At 42.0% G+C, this 19638-nt stretch overlaps 1 protein-coding gene across 5 annotated transcripts in view; it reads left to right on the top strand.

The window, feature by feature from the left end:
- Positions 1-19638, top strand: part of SMG6 (SMG6 nonsense mediated mRNA decay factor) — a 200607-nt gene that overhangs the window by 1519 nt on the left and 179450 nt on the right. For 4 of the 5 annotated variants that reach the window (NM_001205827.2, XM_024980132.2, XM_059878049.1 and 1 more), the window contains exons 2-8: positions 791-2525; positions 3075-3267; positions 3845-3955; positions 7132-7238; positions 7472-7550; positions 15705-15815; positions 16196-16408. In NM_001205827.2, coding sequence (NP_001192756.2) covers positions 791-2525; positions 3075-3267; positions 3845-3955; positions 7132-7238; positions 7472-7550; positions 15705-15815; positions 16196-16408 — 2549 coding nt within the window. Of the gene's footprint in view, positions 1-84; positions 201-790; positions 2526-3074; positions 3268-3844; positions 3956-7131; positions 7239-7471; positions 7551-15704; positions 15816-16195; positions 16409-19638 lie in introns of those variants that run through there. The other variant, XM_059878048.1, reaches the window with a different exon arrangement.

The following is a 19638-nucleotide window of genomic DNA, read 5'->3' as shown; positions in this document are numbered from 1 at the left end:
CTCCAGGGAAAGCTCCCTAATGGAACTTTTTCCTTCTCATATTCCATCATCATAGTAGCAGTTAGTCTCAGTATTCTAATGATGATAGTCTGAGTAGTGTTTCCTTGAAATGACTCTACTGGCTGCTGTTAGAGAGTTAGTGAGCATGAGTGGAGATGAAGAATGTGAAAGGAACTGCTTCCTGTTTGCTTCAACCAGAGGTATGCGATTGGGTAGTTGAAAGCCTCAAGAAGAGGATTGTCCTGGCCAAATTCAGTGACTGGAGTTGCAAACTTTTTCTCCAGAGATATCCAGAACTGTGGGTTGTTATATGCATACTCCTCATTTTCTCTCTCTTCCCCTATTAGTATGTTAAAAGGACTCAACCACCCCATAAAAAATGTTAGAGGCAGAAGAGACCACAATGGAGCTGAGAGCTCTATAGTAGAAAAAAAAGTCCAATGTAGAACTGGTCAGAGATCTTTTATTCTGACAGTGATGAGGTAGTTTAGGGTCTTGTGGATCCGAGTATGATTTGGGTAAAAATCAAAAGAATATGATTTTTTCCCCCTTATTTCCCTAACTCAAGTGTAGGTAGCTCCAATATAGTTAAGTTTTTAGTTTTGCCAGATGCTGAACAAATATCTTAAACCTAGTAGAATTTCCATTTCTGCAGAAAGTTGCTTCCTTGTCCATCAATATGAACACTTGGATGTATAATTCTTGCTTTACTTTTAGTGACAGTTTTTTTCTTCTTCTTCCCCTTTATTCTTCCACCTTTTCCTCCCCAACACTCTCTCCAACATGGCAGAAAACATGAAGGAGCCCAGGCAGCGAAAAGATAACAGGCGCCCAGATCTGGAAATCTATAAGCCTGGTCTCTCCCGACTAAGAAACAGACCTAAAATCAAGGAACCCTCTGGGAGTGACGAATCGAAGAATGAAGTTGTAAATGACAGAGATTCTTCTGCTGTTGGAAATTGTACCCAACTCATTAAAGATGTCTGCAAAGACAACCCACAGCAAAATGGTCCTGTAGACTCAGAAAATATTCAGGCACAGGAGTCCTTTCCTGGGACTGTTGGACAAGAGGATCGAAGCCTAAGAATTATTAAGAGAACAAAGAAACCAGACATGCAGATCTATCAGCCTGGAAGGCGTTTGCAGACTGTTAGCAAAGAAGCCACCAGCCGGGTGGAAGAGGAAGAAATCCTCAACCAGGTAGAGCAACTGAGGGTAGAGGAAGATGAGTGTAGGGGAAATGTGAAAGAGGAGGTGGTGAACAAGCCAGACAGAGAGGAGGCTGAAAAGAGCCTAAGTGGTGACAGAGTAAGGGCTGCAAAGGGAGAAAAAGGAAAGAGGGTAGAAAGGGGGGAAGGGGTGAAGAAAGCAAACGAAGATTCGGCTCAGGGGAAGCCGGGTTCTGCCAAGCGCTACTCCCGCTCAGACAAACGCAGGAACCGCTACCGCACTTGCAGCACCAGCTCGGCGGGGAGCAACAACAGCGCCGAGGGGGCTGGCCTGACTGACAGTGGAAGTCGCCGCCGCCGCCAGGATCGGACCAAGGAGAGGCCCCGACTGAAGAAGCAGGTGTCTATGTCCTCAACCGACTCCTTGGATGAGGACAGAATTGATGAGCCCGATGGACCACGGAGGAGCTCAGAGAGGAAGAAACATTCAGAAAGAAGCTGGTCTGGCCGAGGGGAGGGAGAGCAGAAAAGCAATGGTAAAGAAAATCGAGGTACTCTTCGAGTCACTTTTGATGCAGAAACCATGAACAAAGATTCCCCAGTGGTGAGGTCGGCCAGGGAAGAGGTGGATAGGTTAAAGCCAGACAAAGGCTCGAGCGGTGGGGGCAAAGGCTCTGAGAAGCCGGAGTCCAAAAACCTGAGACAGGAGCTTCGGGGTCGCGGTCGGGGCATTCTCATTCTCCCTGCCCACACCACCCTGTCAGTCAGTTCAGCCGGTTCTCCAGAGTCGACGCCTTTGGGACCTCGGCTTTTATTTGGAACTGGTAGCAAGGGATCTCGGAGTTGGGGCCGGGGAGGCACCACTCGACGATTGTGGGACCCAAACAATCCTGAACAGAAACCCGCTCTAAAGAGCCAGACGCCGCAGCTACATTTCTTGGACACTGATGATGAAGTCAGCCCTACCTCTTGGGGTGACTCACGCCAGGCCCAAGCCTCTTACTATAAGTTTCAGAACTCCGACAACCCCTATTATTACCCCCGGGCACCAGGCCCTGCCTCCCAGTATCCTTACACAGGCTATAGCCCTCTGCAGTACCCGGTGGGCCCTACAAACGGTGTGTACCCAGCGCCTTACTACCCGGGCTACCCAGCTCCATCAGGACAGTATGTGTGTAGCCCTCTCCCTGCCAGCACCATGAGTCCTGAGGAGATGGAACAGCACATGAGGAACATGCAGCAACAGGAACTGCACCGGCTCCTCCGGGTGGCTGACAACCAAGAACTACAACTCAGCAACCTGCTCTCCAGGGACCGCATCAGTCCTGAGGGCCTGGAGAAGATGGCTCAGCTCAGGTATTGGGGGGGGCGGGGGCGGGAATCCCTATCCTGGCTAAAGGGGAGTAGGAATAAGCTGGAGGTGTACAGGGCCCCATAGCTGAGGAAGGGAGAAGCTTTTCAGGTAAACTCCCGGGTGTTACCTCCCTTTCATATTAATTTTTGTAAGGGAAGGGAAGTTAGAACGGAGCAGAAAAATTTGTTTCTAGTCCTAGAAATGATTGTGCTTCCCACTTTTTAAGAAGAAAAAAATCTTTTAAGGGAGCATGGACTCTGGATATGGAAAAGGAAAGACTTTCTAAAGTGCCGAGAAATAAACAGCATGTACCCTGTTACTTTGGCTGTTAAATTCAGGTAGAGGTACATGGGGAAGAACTACTTTCCTAGACAACTTGTCTTTAGAATGACATTCTGCTGTGCAGAATGGAAGCTAGAGTGAGAGCTATACCTGGTGGCGTTTTGGATTTCCTGCCAAGGAAGGTGTGTGATTTGCAGGGACCTCAGGTCTTGGGTCTAGCCTTCCCTGTGGTATATTTGGAGCTAGAAGTTGCATGTATTTTATTCCAGAGCTGAACTGCTGCAGCTATATGAGCGCTGTATTCTATTAGATATTGAGTTCTCTGATAATCAGAATGTGGATCAGATCCTGTGGAAGAATGCTTTCTATCAGGTGATTGAGAAGTTCAGGCAGCTTCTCAAGGATCCGAATGTTGAGAACCCAGAACAGATTCGGAACAGACTTTTGGAGCTCTTGGATGAGGTAAACCATCATCTTTATGCCCTCAGGATAAAGGCTTCAGCATCCTTTAGTTGTGATGAGTTTTTACCACCCGAAATACTATGTTTTATAATAGAACATTGACGACAAACGTTATGCTCTTTTCTTGAGTTTAGGCCTACCCTACCTCTGTTGCTTCCTTGACACTATAATTTAACCGACAGGAGGAGTTAGTTTTGAGCTTGGAAGCTTTCTGAATGTCTTACCTGGAATGTGTGTTCATGTGTGTGTGTGTTTTTGACTGCACCTTGCAGCATGTGGGCTCTTAGTTCCCTGACCAGGGATCAAACCCATGCCCCCTGCAGTGGAAGCTCAGTCTTAACCACTGGACTGCCAGGCAAGTCCCTGTGTATGTTTTCATATCTTTAAAACCACAGAAAGGCTTATGCTATCAATTTGTCTTGGGTTTAGTTGGTGGCCACTAAATACTGCACATACCTCCCTTAACATCTGCTGGCTGAACAATAGCAGAACTGTGAAAGGGTTACTTGCCCCAGTTTCTGGGTAGAATGAATCCGAACAGGCTGATTTGGCTGATTCTTATTTTTTCTCTTTATAGGGTAGTGACTTCTTTGATAGTTTGCTTCAGAAGCTGCAGGTCACTTATAAGTTCAAACTGGAGGACTACATGGACGGTCTTGCCATTCGCAGCAAGCCATTACGAAAGACAGTAAGCCAGCTTCTTTATCTTAAATTTATTCATTCACTTAGTAAGCATTTATTTAGTGTTAGTTCATTGGAAGGGCTGATGCTGAGGCTGAAACTCCAATACTTTGGCCACCTCATGTGAAGAGTTGACTCATTGGAAAAGACCCTGATGCTGGGAGGGATTGGGGGCAGGAGGAGAAGGGGACGACAGAGGATGAGATGGCTGGATGGCACCACCGACTCGATGCACATGAGTTTGGGTGGACTCCGGGAGTTGGTGATGGACAGGGAGGCCTGGAGTGCTGCGATTCATGGGGTCACAAAGAGTCGGACACGACTGAGTGAGTGAACTGAACTGAACTGAATGTGCTCGTCACTGTGCTGGGTGTTGAGGAAACAAGAATGAAAGACGAGCGTTCCTCCACTCGTCTGTGGGGGAACAGATGAGTTAAAGCAACAGTTATAATGTAATGTCATAAGTACTGTAGTAGTGGTATGTATAGAGTGTAGAGGGCATTGGGTCTGCTATAGACTGATGGAGGGGTCAAAGAAGGTTTCTTAGTGACTGTCAGGTTGAGTTTTGAAACATGACTAGGAGTGGAAGGGGCAGTTTAGACGCAGGGCACAGTGAGAGGACCACACCTTGTTGGGAAAGTAGAAGTTAGCATGCTGATGTCTGTAATGTGGGTTGGGCTGTTGGAGGAGGTAAAGTTAATGAAGTAGGAAGGGATGGATCATAAACTCTTAGGTGTCATGCTGAAGATTTTGGGTTTTTTTCCTGAAAGGAGTGAGGAGCTGTTGATTGATTTTCAGCAAATGGATGGCATAGATATGTTCTTGGGAGTCACTCAGCAATTAGATGAGTTTGGGCAAGAGTGGAGGTAGGAGAGTTGGGTGTGGGTGTGAACTGAGGTAGAGGAAGTGGAGGTGAAGAGGAGACAGATTGGAAGACTGTAGGGAGCAGCATTGAATTGCCGGCTGGTTCAGTATGAATGTCCAGATCGGAGGCGTGAGGAGGAGTCCAGATCCTCCCCACATTGTGTGTCCTAGAAGAGAGGCTGCGAAGGAGGAGGTTAGTTCTGTTTTGAATAAGCTTGAGTAGAGGAGCTGGATATGAACAAATGAATGCTTTGGTCTGTCTGGAGCTCAAGAGAAAGAGCTGGAGTGGTGATAGAGATTCAGAAGTTGTCAATGTATAGGTGATAGTTGAAAGGACCACCTATAAAGTTGGGAAACTAGGAGAGCCAGCTTCAGAGCAGGGAGTCAGATTTTAGGGTGGTGGTGGGTAAAATGGTCAAGTGCTATAAAAACCCTCACATGTCACAATTGCTGAAAAGTATCGGTTGGGTTGGATGACCTTATCACCAGTTACGTTACTTGGAGAGGATGGAAACCAGATCGAAGTGAATGAGAAGTAGGGTAGCAGATACAATGAGACGGTAGCCTAGGCTGTTGTAAGAAGGCTGTGAAGGCAAGGAGGGAAGGGAAGTTAGTAGTTAAAAGACATAGTGCCAAGAGAAGTTTGCTTTTAAGCTTGGAGAGACTTCAGTGTAAATGTTTGTTGAGAGGAAAGGGCCAACGGAGAGTAAGAGGTCAATTCATTAGAGAAACGAGTGTGATTTATGGAGCAGAGGCTTCCTCTTACCTTTCTGCTCCTTCTGATCAGTTGCCACGCAGAAGCTGTATTACTAATCAACAAGTACTTGACGAGTCCCTCCTACGCACCAGGTGCCATTCTAGGCACACGTAATTCAGCCTGGAACAAGAACGCTGTGGTCCCAACTCTCAGAGTTTAGTTTGATTAGGGATGAGTACAGGTGTTGGATTAGTAACTGCAGGTGTAGTGACTTCTGCAAAGGGTGTTGTGGGGCTGTGGTATAGGTGTAAAGGGGCCTAGCGGATCATAGAGGCCCGAGGAAGTCATGGTTAAGCTAAGGCTGAAGACCCAAGATATTAGCCAGGTGAAGTGTTTGTTGCTCAGTCTTGTCCGACTCTTTGCAACCCCATGGACTGTAGCCCACCAGGCTCCTCTGCCCATGGAAATTCTCCAGGCAAGAATGCTAGAGTGGGTAGCCATTCCCTTCTCCAAGGAATCTTCCCAACCCAGGGATTGAACCCCACATCTCCTGCATTGGCAGGCTGATTCTTTACTGCTGAGCCACCAGGGAAGCTCCTAACAGTATGTTGTAACAGCATATACATGTTATGAAGTGATGTTCCTTAAGAAGGCTTTTTTGTTGAGCTCATGTCTTAGGGTAGTTAAAGTTTTACTCTTGTCTTCTCATTGAGGGACAGATGCCAAGCCCATCAGTGAGAAAACATACATGTAGTATTCCCAGTCCTGGATGTTGTGGGTGTTTGGTAAAGGATTGTAACTTACTGTTTTAGAGAATTATTGCTGCTGCTACTAAGTCGCTTCAGTCATGTCTCACTCTGTGCAACCCCATAGACGGCAGCCCACCAGGCTCCGCCGTCCCTGGGATTCTCCAGGCAAGAGCACTGGAGTGGGTTGCCACTGCCCTCTCCATTGTGTGAAAGTGAAAAGTGAAAGTGAAGTCGCTCAGTCGCATCCGACTCCTAGCGACCCCATGGACTGCAGCCTACCAGGCTCCTCCATCCATGGGATTTTCCAGACAAGAGTACTGGAGTGGCTTGCCATTGCCTTCTCCGTAGGGAATTATTATTGTCCTGCAAAGGAGATGGAGTACAGTAACACAATACAGTTGTATTGTTTGAGGAGAGAAAGATGATGGAAGGATGGAAAGGAAAGAACAAACAACAGTTTTAATACTCTATTTGTATATCACTGTGCATGGCTTGTGGAATCACAGTTCCCCAACCAGGGATCATACCCAGGCCCACAGCAGTGAACCTGCTAAGTCTTAATCACTGGACTGCCAGGGAAATCCCTGTATATCACTTTATAATTCATAAAGTATTCTTACACATTTTCCCTCCAGTTTCCCTGTGAGATAGGTATTTTTATATTCCGATGGAGAAGCTGAGTCCCAGAGACTTAGTTGAGGTTACCCAGCTACTACAAAGACAGGCAGAATGTTTTTCCATTTGACTGGACTTTGTTGAGGATTGCTGGTCCCTTATTAATGTTGCTCTGTGATTTTGACCCTCTCCCTGTCCTTTGGGGTTGAAGTTAGAGTTTCTTGGGTAGATGCTACTAACTGGTCGTTTCTCCTGAAGGTAAAATATGCCTTGATCAGTGCCCAGCGATGTATGATTTGCCAAGGAGATATTGCCAGGTATCGGGAGCAAGCCAACGACACGGCAAATTATGGGAAGGCACGCAGGTACTGTTGCCTCTTGTTCGTTACTCCTCTTCCCCTGTGTGGCTTTAACCTAGGCCCTGTTGAGAGCAGTGGCCCACCTGAGCTGCGTCCTGTACATACGTCCTACCGGTGCTCCCATAGGCCTCATGCTTTACCACTCGAGGGTTACAGCTTAAGTAGTAAGGGCTATCAGCTGATAAATTGGGAAAGTGTTAATACAGAAATATTTTTTAAAAATTGTTTTTCTGTTCTAGCTGGTACCTGAAGGCCCAGCATATTGCTCCGAAGAATGGGCGCCCTTATAACCAGTTGGCTCTGCTGGCTGTGTATACGGTAAGAAATTTTGGATGGGGCAGTATTTTGCAGGCAGTATGTAAGATATATGGATTTTGATAGCATCAAGTCCTGGAACTAGAACTCATCTGAACACCCAACCCAAAGTATACCCCCTTCTGTCTGCCATCCTCACACTCCTTTTGTTAACTGTTGCTTTCAGAGGTAAGCTGTGAGGGACTTTTCACTTCAGTTGAATCCACTTTCACTACACGTAAGTTCCCAGGGGAATGCTTATGTGGCAGCCAAACATTACTCGCTGTTTTTGACCAAGGTTTCTGCTCTGAATCTTGTCTTGTTTCCCTTCCCTAGGTTGAACTAGGTTACTCATCTCTAGAAGGAAAGGAAGGCTCCCTGTATGTCTCCCCTTTAAAGTCCTCAACTAAGTATACCCTTCCTTCCTTTTCCCGGATCATCACCTTATTCATCTGAGCTGATTTTCACCTTAGGAGTCTTTTTAGCAGAAGCACAGTAAATGCCAAATCGTACCTGTCTGATCTTGCTGAACTCCTCTAAAATGTGGCTCTCACAGTGAGCCTTGGGATCTGACAGAGCCCCTAGTAAGGAAACTGACTTCAAGGGGGAGGGGCCAATTGCAGGTACCAAAGGTTTAAATACAAGGGGCAGTTAACGTGTTCATTGGCAGGGAGAGTTTTCTTAACGCTGTAAAATTCATTGCCCACATAAACAGCGTTTGAATTGATATTTTTATCCTTTATTCCACACACACACAAAAATTCCTAACACTTTAATTATGGATTGACATTGTTAATAAGGAATGGGGTTTAAGGATACACTTTTTGCGGAATCTATGAATTTCTCTCTCTCTGCTTTCTACCTCTGTCTTATTCTCTTTTAGATATGTGTTGAGATTTTTTTCTCCCCTCTTTGTGGCTTTTTCTCTCCCCTTTAGTCTTATTTGTTAACTAGAAAATATAAAAAAAAAAATTTCCCCTCAATGGCTTTAAAAAAATTGTGATGAAATTCATGTGAGAAAATTAACCATTAATTACGGTCTGTACCTAGGAGTGAGATTGCTGGGTCAAATGGTAATGCTGTGTTTCCCTTTTTGAGAATCTGCCAAGCTGTTTCTTATAGTGATTGCAGCATTTTATATTTCTGCCAGCAGTATAGGGGAGTTCCAGTTTCTTCATGTTCTTGCTGATGTTTATTACTTTTCATTGCTTAGAGTTTGACCAACCTCGTGGGTATGAAGTGATATCTCATTGTGGTTCCCTCCTCCCTACCTGGGGACTGTTTTTTGTTCTTCTTTAGTATATTTTTTAAATTTTTTGGTCAGTTTTAGGTTTACAGAAAAATTGAGCAGAAAGTACAGAGAGTTCCTGTATACTTCTTCAACTCCCAGTTTTCCCTATTATTAACATCTTTCATTAGTATAGTACATTAGGTATAGTTAGTGAGCCAGTACAGGTACATTTATTAATACTAAAGTCCACAGCTTACACTTGGGTTCACTTTTATTCTTGTACACTCTGTGAGTTTGAACAAATATATCCATGTGTCCACCATTACAGGATCACAGAATGTTTTCAGTGCCCTAAAAATAATAACCCTGTGCTTCGCCATTCACCCCTTTATCCTTCTTCCCTCCCCCAGGCCTCTGTCAATCACTGATATTTTTTACTATCTCTCTAGTTTTGACTTTTCCAGAATGTCATATAGTTGGAACCATCCTGTATGTAGCCTTTTCATGTTGGCTTCTTTCATTTAGCACTTAGAGGTATTTTTGTGACTTGATAGCTCTTTTTGTTTATTGATGAGTAGTATTCCAGTGTATTGATGTACCACAGTTTATCCATTCCCCTATTGAAGGACATCTTGGTTATTTCCAGGTTGGAAATATCCTTGGACTATCAAATGCTAGAAACATTTGTGTGCACGTTTTTTTGTGGACGTAAGTTCTCAACTCATTTGGATAGCTACTTAGGAGTGTGATTGCTGGGTTGTATGGTTAGGGCATATATAGATTTGGAAGAACCTGTCAAACTGTCTTCCAAAGTGGCTGTACCATTTGGTGTTCCCACCTATTGCTGTGCATCCTTTTAAGCATTTGGTCTTGTCAGTGTTCTGGATTTTGCTCTTTCTAATAGGTTTGCAGAATCCTATTTGTGTTAGGCTTTGTTTTAACTTACAATTCCCTAATGACAGATGATGTACAGCATCTTTTCATATGCTTGTTTGCTTTCTGTGTATTTTTGGTGAGATGTCTGTTTAGATCTTTTGCCCATTCTTAAATTGGATTGTTTTCTTATTGTTGGCTTTTTTTTTTTTTTTTTTAATATTTGGCTGTGCTGAGTCTTAGTTGTGGTATGTAGAGTCTTCAATCTTCCTTGTGGCATTCAGAATATTTTAGTTGTGGCCTGTGGGATCTAGTTCCCTGGCCAGGAATCGAACCTAAGCTCCCCTGCATTGGAAGCATGGCATCTTAGCCACTGGACCACCAGGGAAGTCCCTGTTGTTGAGTTTTTAGAGCTCGTCTATTTTGGATACCAGTCCTTTATCAGATATGTGTTTTACAAATATTTTCTCTCAATCTGTAGTTTTTATCTTCTTAGTGTTTCTCACAGAGCAGAAGTTTTTAAAATCAATGAAATCTAAGAACTTCATCAACTTTTTTTTTTTATGGATTGTGCTTTCAGTGTTGTATCTGAGAAGGCATGGCTAAACACGTTACCTAGATTTTCTTCTCTGTTATCTCCTAGGAGTTGTAGAGTTTTACATTTTGCACATAAGTCTGTAGTCCATTTAGAGTTAATTTCTGTGAAAGGTGTAATGTCTATGTGTAGATTCATGGTTTTGCATGTGGGTGTCCAGTTGTTTTCAACACTATTTGCTGAAAAGACTCTGCTTTCTCCTTTAAACTGCCTTTGCTCCTTTGTCAGAAATCAACTGACTGTATTTGTGAAGGTGTGTTTCTGGGTTCTGTATTCTGTTTCATTGATCTACTTGTTTATTCTCTGGCCAGTTCCACACTGTCTTGATTACTATAGCTAGCTTTATAGCAAATCTGGAAGTCAGGTAGTATCAGTATTGTGTAGGCTATCCTGGGTTTTTTTTTTTTGCCTTTTCACGTAAACTTTATAATCAGTTTGTGTGAAGTGGTAGCTCACATTTGATTTGCACTTCCCTAATGTTTAATGATATTTAGCATCTTAGTAAAGTAATGCTTAAAATTCTCCAAGCCAGGCTTCAGCAATATGTGAACCGTGAACTTCCTAATGTTCAAGCTGGTTTTAGAAAAGGCAGAGGAAGCAGAGATCAAATTGCCAACATCCGCTGGATCATCGAAAAAGCAAGAGAGTTCCAGAAAAACGTGTATTTCTGCTTTATTGACTATGCCAAAGCCTTTGACTGTGTGGATCACAATAAACTGTGGAAAATTCTTCAAGAGATGGGAATACCAGACCACTTGATCTGCCTCTTGAGAAATTTGTATGCAGGTCAGGAAGCAACAGTTAGAACTGGACATGGAACAACAGACTGGTTCCAAATAGGAAAAGGAGTACATCGAGGCTGTATATTGTCACCCTGTTTATTTAACTTCTATGCAGAGTACATCATGAGAAACGCTGGACTGGAAGAAACACAAACTGGAATCAAGATTGCCGGGAGAAATATCAATAACCTCAGATATGCAGATGACACCACCCTTATGGCAGAAAGTGAAGAGGAACTAAAAAGCCTCTTGATGAAGGTGAAAGTCGAGAGTGAAAAAGTTGGCTTAAAGATCCACATTCAGAAAACGAAGATCATGGCATCCGGTCCCATCACTTCATGGCAAATAGATGGGGAAACAGTGGAAATAGTGTCAGACTTTATTTTTCTGGGCTCCAAAATCACTGCAGATGGTGACTGCAGCCATGAAATTAAAAGACGCTTACTCCTTGGAAGGAAAGTTATGACCAACCTAGATAGCATATTGAAAAGCAGAGACATTACTTTGCCAACAAAAGTCTGTTTAGTCAAGGTTATGGTTTTTCCAGTGGTCATGTATGGATGTGAGAGTTGGACTGTGAAGAAGGCTTAGCGCCAAAGAATTGATGCTTTTGAACTGTGGTGTTGGAGAAGACTCTTGAGAGTCCCTTGGACTGCAAGGAGATCCAGCCAGTCCATTCTGAAGGAGATCAGCCCTGGGATTTCTTTGGAAGGAATGATGCTAAAGCTGAAACTCCAATACTTTGGCCACCTCATGCGAAGAGTTGACTCATTGGAAAAGACTCTGATGGTGGGAGGGATTGGGGGCAGGAGGAGAAGGGGACGACAGAGGATGAGATGGCTGGATGGCATCACTGACTCGATGGACATGAGTCTGAGTGAACTCTGGGAGTTGGTGATGGACAGGGAGGCCTGGCGTGCTGCGGTTCATGGGGTCGCAAAGAGTTGGACATGACTGAGCGACTGATCTGATCTGATCTGATCATATGCTTATTAGTCTGTTCAAGTCCTTTACCCATTTTTTTAAAATCAATAAAATAAAAAAAATTCTTTTAACTTATTTAGTTTTTAATTGAAGGATAATTGCTTTACAGAGTTTTGTTTACTGTCAAACCTCAGCGAAAATTTTAACTGTGATCACACAGAAAGCAAAATTTGCTGTCTTTAAAAGCATACTGTTTCAGTAGTGTTGAGTACGTTGCCGTTGTTGTGCAGATTAATCTCCAGAACTCTTTTCATCTTACAGAACTGAAACTCTCTACCCATTAAACAGCAACTCTCTGTTCTCCCCTCCCTCTGGCCATTGGTAACCACCTTTCTTCTTTCTGTCTCTGAATTTGTGTACTCTAGTTACCGAATATACATGGAATCAAAAAGTATCTGTCTTTTTGTGACCGGCTTATTTCCCTTAGCATTAAATCCTCAAGGTTCATCCATGTTACAGCTCATGTCAGTTTTCACCTTAAGGCTGAGTGATATTCAGTTGTGTATATATCATATGTTGTTTTTCATTTCATTTCTCAATGGACATGTCTACCTTTGACCATTGTGAGTAATACCACTACGAATATGAGTGTACAAATACCTCTTTAAGACCCTGCTTTCGATTCTTTTGGGCATATACTCAGAAGTGGAGTTGTTGGATCATGTGGTAATCGGGCAATAGCATTTTCAGTTTTCTGAAGAATCACCATACCAACAGCTGTACCACTTTATAGTCCCACAAGGATGCCAGTTTATCTGTGTCCTTGCTAAAGCACACTATTTTTTGTTGTGTGTGTGTGTTTTTGAATAGTAGCCAACCTAATTGCTTTCAAAGCTGTATGGCATTGTGGTTTTGACTTGCATTTCCCTAATGAGTACTGGTTTTTTTATGTTCTTGTTGGCCATCTGTGTATCTTCTTTGGAGAAAAGTCTGTTCAAATCCTTTGCATATTTTTAAACTGAGTTGTCTCTTTGATTGTTGAGATGTAGCAGTTCTTTATGTAGTTTGACCTTAATCAGATACATGATTTATAAATATTTTCTCCCATTTTACGGGTTGTCTTCTCACTCTCTTGATAGTGCCCTTTCGACAAAGTTTTTAATTTTGATAAAGTGTGGTTTATCTATTTTTACTTTTGTTGCTTGTGGTTTGATGTCATAGCTAAGAAACGCTTAACCAAATTAAAAGTTAAGGTTTCTTATTTATTTAAGCGAAAATGCAGAAATCTTTTTTTTTTATAGTTTTAATTCCTCTGTTTAGGTCACTGATCCATTTTTGGTTAATTTATGGTGTGAAGTAAGGGTCTAATTTATTCTTTCGCATGTGGCAATCTAATTCCCTTAGCATCATTTGTTGAAATTATTCTTTCCCCATTAAATAGTCTTAATACTTTTATTTTATTTATTTTTTTTTTATAGAAATAGATGTAATATTTTATTTTATTTTATTTTTTTCTCTAATTTTATTTTATTTTTAAACTTTACATAATTGTATTAGTTTTGCCAAATATCAAAATGAATCCACCACAGGTATACATGTGTTCCCCATCCCGAACCCTCCTCCCTCCTCCCTCCCCATACCATCCCTCTGGGCCGTCCCAGTGCACTTTTAAAAGTCAGTTAATGTATGATAAATTTACTCCTGGACTCTGAATTCTCTCTCTTGTGCGAATACTATGTTGTTTTAATTACTGTAGCTTTGTGGTAAGTTTTTAGATTGGGGTATGTGAGTCTTCCGACTTTGTTCTTTTTCAGCATTGTTTGGTGGTCTGGGGTTTTTTGGAAAGCCATATAGATTTTAGGATCAGCTTTTTCTTTTCTGCCAAAAGAGTCACTGTGATTTTGATGAGGATGCATTGACTCTTTAGAGGGCTTTTGGTCTATTTATATCCTTACAACACTAAGTCTTTTGCTGCAAAAACATAGGATATTTTCCGTTTATTTAGGTCTTCTTTGATTTCTTTCAGAAATGTTTTGTCATTTTCAGTTTAAAAGTTTTGCGTTTCCTTGGTTAAATTTATTCCTAAGGTATAAATAAGGTATGTTGTTATTTTTGATGCTATTATGAATTACTTCCTAATTTCTTTTTCAGATTGTCTATTACTAATATACATAAATACAACTGATTTTTGAGTATTAATCTTGTGTCTTCCCTCAGTGGTTTGTTGCCACACAAATTAAATTGTTATGTGTTTTTTTCATGGATCTCTGACCTAGGTTAGTACTCTTTGCAAGTTCTTTTCTTCTGTCCCTCTTTTTCTTTCTCTGTCTTAACCCAATTAATTGTCTTTTAACATCACTTTCTCAACTTTTCTGTAACTTTTCCTTCAGTGGATCCCAAGTATTTGCTGAGAACATGCTGTGCAGGTTTTGCTAGGTAATTTGATACGGTTTCTGTCCTGAAAAAAAACCATTGAGAAGACAAGTGTGTACAGACAACAGTACAAGTTGCACTTGATAGCATATGATGCAACTGATTGTTGGAAATATAATTTTCTATGCCACTAAGAAGGAAAAATGTGAGCTAAAGTAAGATGATGGTAGATATTGATTGTGAGTTGTATCTTGATTTCAGAGATGTTAAAATATGAAAAAAATCATTGTGGGACTGATCAATTACTGTAAAATCACGGGAGTGGCATAATTAGAATAACATTAAAGATAGCTTTCATTTAACTGACTGAAACCATGTATCAGATATTCTGTTAAACGAACAATTATGCGAATTTTATTCTTTTCAGGAGCCATATATGTTGGTGAATATCTTCATTTTACAGATAAGGAAATTTTTCTAGGTTGACTTTCTTAGGCTTATACCTAATTGGTGGCAGGACCAAATTCACACTCAGGCAGTCGAGCTTAGAATGTGTATCTTTAACCATGTTAGATGATTGCAAGGGGGCACTTTTAAAGAGTAAGTAAGTGCTGGGGAGAGAAGGAAATAGTAGTCTAGGTACATTTCGAGACAGGGAAAGGGTAAAGATGTATATGATAGATAGAAAGGCTTTTGATTTTCTTTCCTTCTAACCCTCTCCCTTTGATTTCCTTATTAATTGGTTGTAGAACTGGACTTGAAGTGTTTATTTGCTGAATGCATTGAGCCATAGTTTCCTTTCCTCAGTAGAGTCAGTACCTTGTAGTGCAAACATGAACTTAGGAGCCAGGGAGGCCTTGGTTCAAATACTAGCTTCTCAGAGGTTTGGCTTTGAGACCTTATTGGCCAAGTTATATAATAATCTTCCTGAACTCCTGTCTCCTCATCGTTAAAATGGAAATAATAATGTCTACGGGGCAGTTTCCTTGGGTTTGGAAATACTGTTTCTGAAGTGCTCATCATTTGCCTCACAGTTACGCTTAATCAGTGATATTGCCATTGTTATTTATAATTTAAATATGATAGTAATTAGTACATGCTGACCATTTTCTTTCTCTGAAGAGAAAATGTAATTGCTTTCATATTTTGTAAGGCTTTTTATTCTTTTCCCCTGCTTTTGAGTGTGTGGCTTTAAGAGTAGCTCACATTGTAGACATAGTCCTGGGTGAGAAGAGAGCTCTGTTGTCATCACCGTGGCTTCTTCTATGGATAGCTTTCTCATTTTCTTGTTGGAATTCCTCACAGCTTGGGAGGGATGGTAGGGTTTCCTGGGTTGGCTGACTCAGGCTGGAGTCTGGAAGAGAACTGGTTGACTCAGTGTCTCTGACCTCTTTCTGCAGAGGAGGAAGCTGGATGCTGTCTATTATTATATGCGCAGTTTAGCTGCCAGCAACCCTATCCTGACTGCCAAGGAGAGTCTCATGAGCTTGTTTGAAGAGACCAAACGGAAGGTGAGTAGGGATGCAGGCAAAATCATTTCTTCCTAGAAGAATGCATTTCTGTTACTGTCTCTGTGTCCTTTAGGAAATGACTCATAGTGTCCTCAAGGGGTGCCGTTGGTCTGTGCCATAGAGTCAGTCTCTGTGCAGAGCCAAACTCATCTTTAGGAGAGCACTCCACGAGGGCCTTTGGGTGTACGTGTTCCACAGCATATGGTTTACAGAATAAGTAGCTTTTATGAGACAAAACAGATGATACTCTGTACTTTGGAACTATGGCTAAGTCTTTACTTTTTACAGTTCTTAGCGAACAAGCTCAGGTGAGATGAGCACTTCTCTTTATTGGTTGAATACCAGGAGAGTCTGAGCTTACATGTTTGTATGTCATACAGGCGGAACAGATGGAAAAGAAGCAACACGAAGAATTGGAGCTGAGCCCTGACCAGTGGCGGAAAGGGAAGAAATCCACTTTCCGACATGTAGGAGATGACACCACTCGCCTGGAGATCTGGATTCATCCATCCCATCCCCGGTCCTCCCAGGGCACAGAGTCTGGGAAGGATTCTGAGCAGGAGAATGGGCTGGGCAGCCTAAGCCCCAGTGATGTAAGTTCCTGGGAGCGATGTCATGAGCACGACTAGCTGAGTAGGCGTGAGAGCCTGGTGCATGGCGCCATGGAGCACTGCGCAGACGTTTCCCATTCATCTCAGGGAGTCAGACCACTTCAGTCTCCCTGATGCTCTATACATGTCCTCCACCTACATTTCCTTTATCTTTACTATGCGCTTCCCTCTTTCACCACTGTGTGGCACTACAGAATTTAGTAAAAGCTTTTCTAGATGAAGATGAATTTAGAATTAAAAGTTTTTTGCTGCCCTGGGTTCGTAGTCATCAGTATGATGCTTTAGGATTCTGGGTGGGATATTTGAAACTAGGGAGAGGACACAGTAATTGGAAAATTGCAGATGGCGGGTTTATCGTGCCCTGAGAGCAAAACTTATACAGTGAATGGCGAGATGAGCTGGGACCAGGTCTTGAAAGGTCATACAATAAGTAGTTTGACCTTTTACCCAGAAAGTCATAGGGAGCCATTGAGTGCTTTAAATAGGGAAATGTCAGGTGTGCATTTTAGAAATAGAACTCTGGATGTTTTGTGGAAAGTTTGGAGAAGAGTAAGACTAGAAATAAGGAGAGTAGAAGGGTGCAACAGTAATCCAAGTGAGATGTGAGAAGGAACTGAACCAGGAAATGGCTTTGGAGATGGGGAAAAGTGAACAGAGTATATTAATGAGGTTGAATCCAAAGGGCTTAATTGGGCATGGGAGCTGAGAGAAGTAGCACTTAGGTTTCTGACTTGAGAACTGGGTGAACTGGTCCATTCCCTGAGATAGAGAATAAAGGTGGAATTGGTTTTAAGAAAAATACGATGAGTTTAGTTTTGGACATGTTGGAATTTCTGTAGGACATTGACGTGCAGATACTTAGAGACTATCAAATATCTGAAACTCGAGAGTGATTTGGGCCAGAGGTGAAGATACTTGAAGGCATCCTCTTATAGATGATACTAAAGTCATGAGAGAGAGTTGATTCAGCTACTCAAGGAAGGGACATAATGATAAATAGGTTGAAGACCTATGAAAGAAAGGAGGTAAATGGCAGGAAAATGTCCTTGCAAATGATGAGAAAGGAGTAGGATCCAGAGCACAGGTGAGGGGGATAGCGGAAAAAAAAGATGAGAGATCCGTCTTTCTTGTGCTTGAGGGAAAAGAGGAATGGATAACTGGGGGTGCAGGTAAGATCGTGAGTATTGTAGGAGGAAGGTGAAGGATGGCCTTTTCACGTTGTCTGTTTCCTCTTTGAAGTTGGAGGGTTGGCTGTCTGCTAAGAATGAGTCAAAGGTGGTGGGATAGGAGGACTCATCCTTCAGGGTTTAATTTAGAATTCCCTTTATCTTCCTCTGTCTTTGGTCTTCAGCTCTTTTCTTGATGACTTGGGAAGAAGTCATTGCTTATAAACGAAACTACCAGCTTCCTGTGTGCCATGGTGTGCATGGGGCCCCAGGACGTGAGGGTGCTTCAGAGGGGTTGCTACTGTGGCAGAATCCTCACTGCTGCCGCTTCTAGTTTGGATGGTACCACCTCAGACCGGAAGTCTACTTGAATGGGAGACAAACTGTTCTATGGGATTAGCTCCACTGTGTGTCTTTAAAATGAAAGCAACAATGACAGTTTGAGAAAGTATTTTATGGCATTTTTTAGGGAGTATCCCTCATTAAAGTTATAATTAATGTTTTATAGATCTCTGTCTTCCATTAGGGGTTTTATTTATTTTTTTAAGTAGTATGTTTGTAAGTTTGTATTTTTATTCTTTTTTTATTAAATTATTATTATTTTTTAATTGTATAGTTAACTTACAATGCCGTATTTGTTTTTGGTGTACAGCAGAGTGATTTGGTTATATGTTTTTTTATATATATATATATATATTCTTTTTCATATTCTTTTCCATTATGGTTTCTTATAGGATATTGAATGTAGTTCCCTGTGTTATATAGTTAGATCTTGTTATTTGTCCATTCTATAAGCATTTGATTGTGCTACCTCTAAACTCTGAATCCATCCCTCCCTTACGCCATTCCTCCCTTGGCAACCACAACTCTGTTCTCTATGTCCGTGAGTTTGTTTCTGTTTCGTAGTTAAGTTCATTTGTGTCGTATTTTAGATTCCACATGTGCGTGATATCACATGTTGTTTGTCTCTCTCTCTAACTCACCTCACTTAGTATGATGAGTTCTGGGTCCATCCATGTTGCTGCAGTGGCATTATTTCATTCCTTTTCATGGCTGGGTGCTGTTCCCTCACACACACACACGCTCACATCTTCTTTATCCATTCATCTGTCAGCGGACTTTTAGGTTGTTTCCATGTCTTGCTGTTGTAAACAGGGCTGCTGTGAACATTGGGTCGCGTCTATCTTTTCAGATTAGAGTTTGTCTGGATATGTGCCCAGGAATGGGATTGCTGGATCATATGGCATGTGTTTTTATTCTACGTGCATCTAAGAGAGGCATTTTCAGCTACACGTTGGAGCCATTACATTTTATTATATTTAGTACATTTTTAATTATGCAAGTAATATATTAATGTATTTTTAGTAAAAATTTCAAATAATTACATATATATGCAGAGTAAAATTTGGTAATTTGTTTTCTGAACTATTGGTGAAGCTCTTTGTATGTTTTCAGCCTCTGCATCATCCTGGAGTAATCATTTCCCTTAATTTCTTTTAAAGTTACATCTTTGGGTTTGGACTCTTAGTTCTGTAATACCAGCACAGGAGGAAGAAGCCTACAGTTTCATAGCTCTCTGTCCAGCTAGGAAACCACACTGCCTTTTTTGACTGTTTTCTCAGGCCCAGGTCATCTTCCCATATCCTTTTCTTTGATACAGCGGGCCTCAAGAACTCAGTTCACTCTCTGTTCCCCAGAACAGGAACATACATTGGATGAGAAGTGAAAGTTTATTCACAGACATTTGAGTAATTAGGCTTTGGAAATGCAGAGATGAAAATAACCAAAGATGATTTCTAGCCTTAAGGAGCACTCTGTCATGTGGGGAAGATAGAAACATAAATATTTGATTATATTATAATGCGGTGTGCTGTGATAAAGGCAAGCATGAGAGGCTATGGGAACAGGAATTAAAGGCACGTAAGGGGTACGGTTAAGGAAGGCTAGACTGAGGAGGCAATTTGCAGCTGAAGGATGATGTCAGGGCATTTCTACTCTTGAGGCATGAAGGCTTAGGGAGCTGCAAGTCATTCAGTGTGGCTGGAG

Source organism: Bos taurus, chromosome 19 (genome assembly GCF_002263795.3).
Source record: "Bos taurus isolate L1 Dominette 01449 registration number 42190680 breed Hereford chromosome 19, ARS-UCD2.0, whole genome shotgun sequence".
Classification (NCBI taxonomy): Eukaryota; Metazoa; Chordata; class Mammalia; order Artiodactyla; family Bovidae; genus Bos; species Bos taurus.
This window is presented reverse-complemented; position numbering and strand designations above follow the sequence as displayed.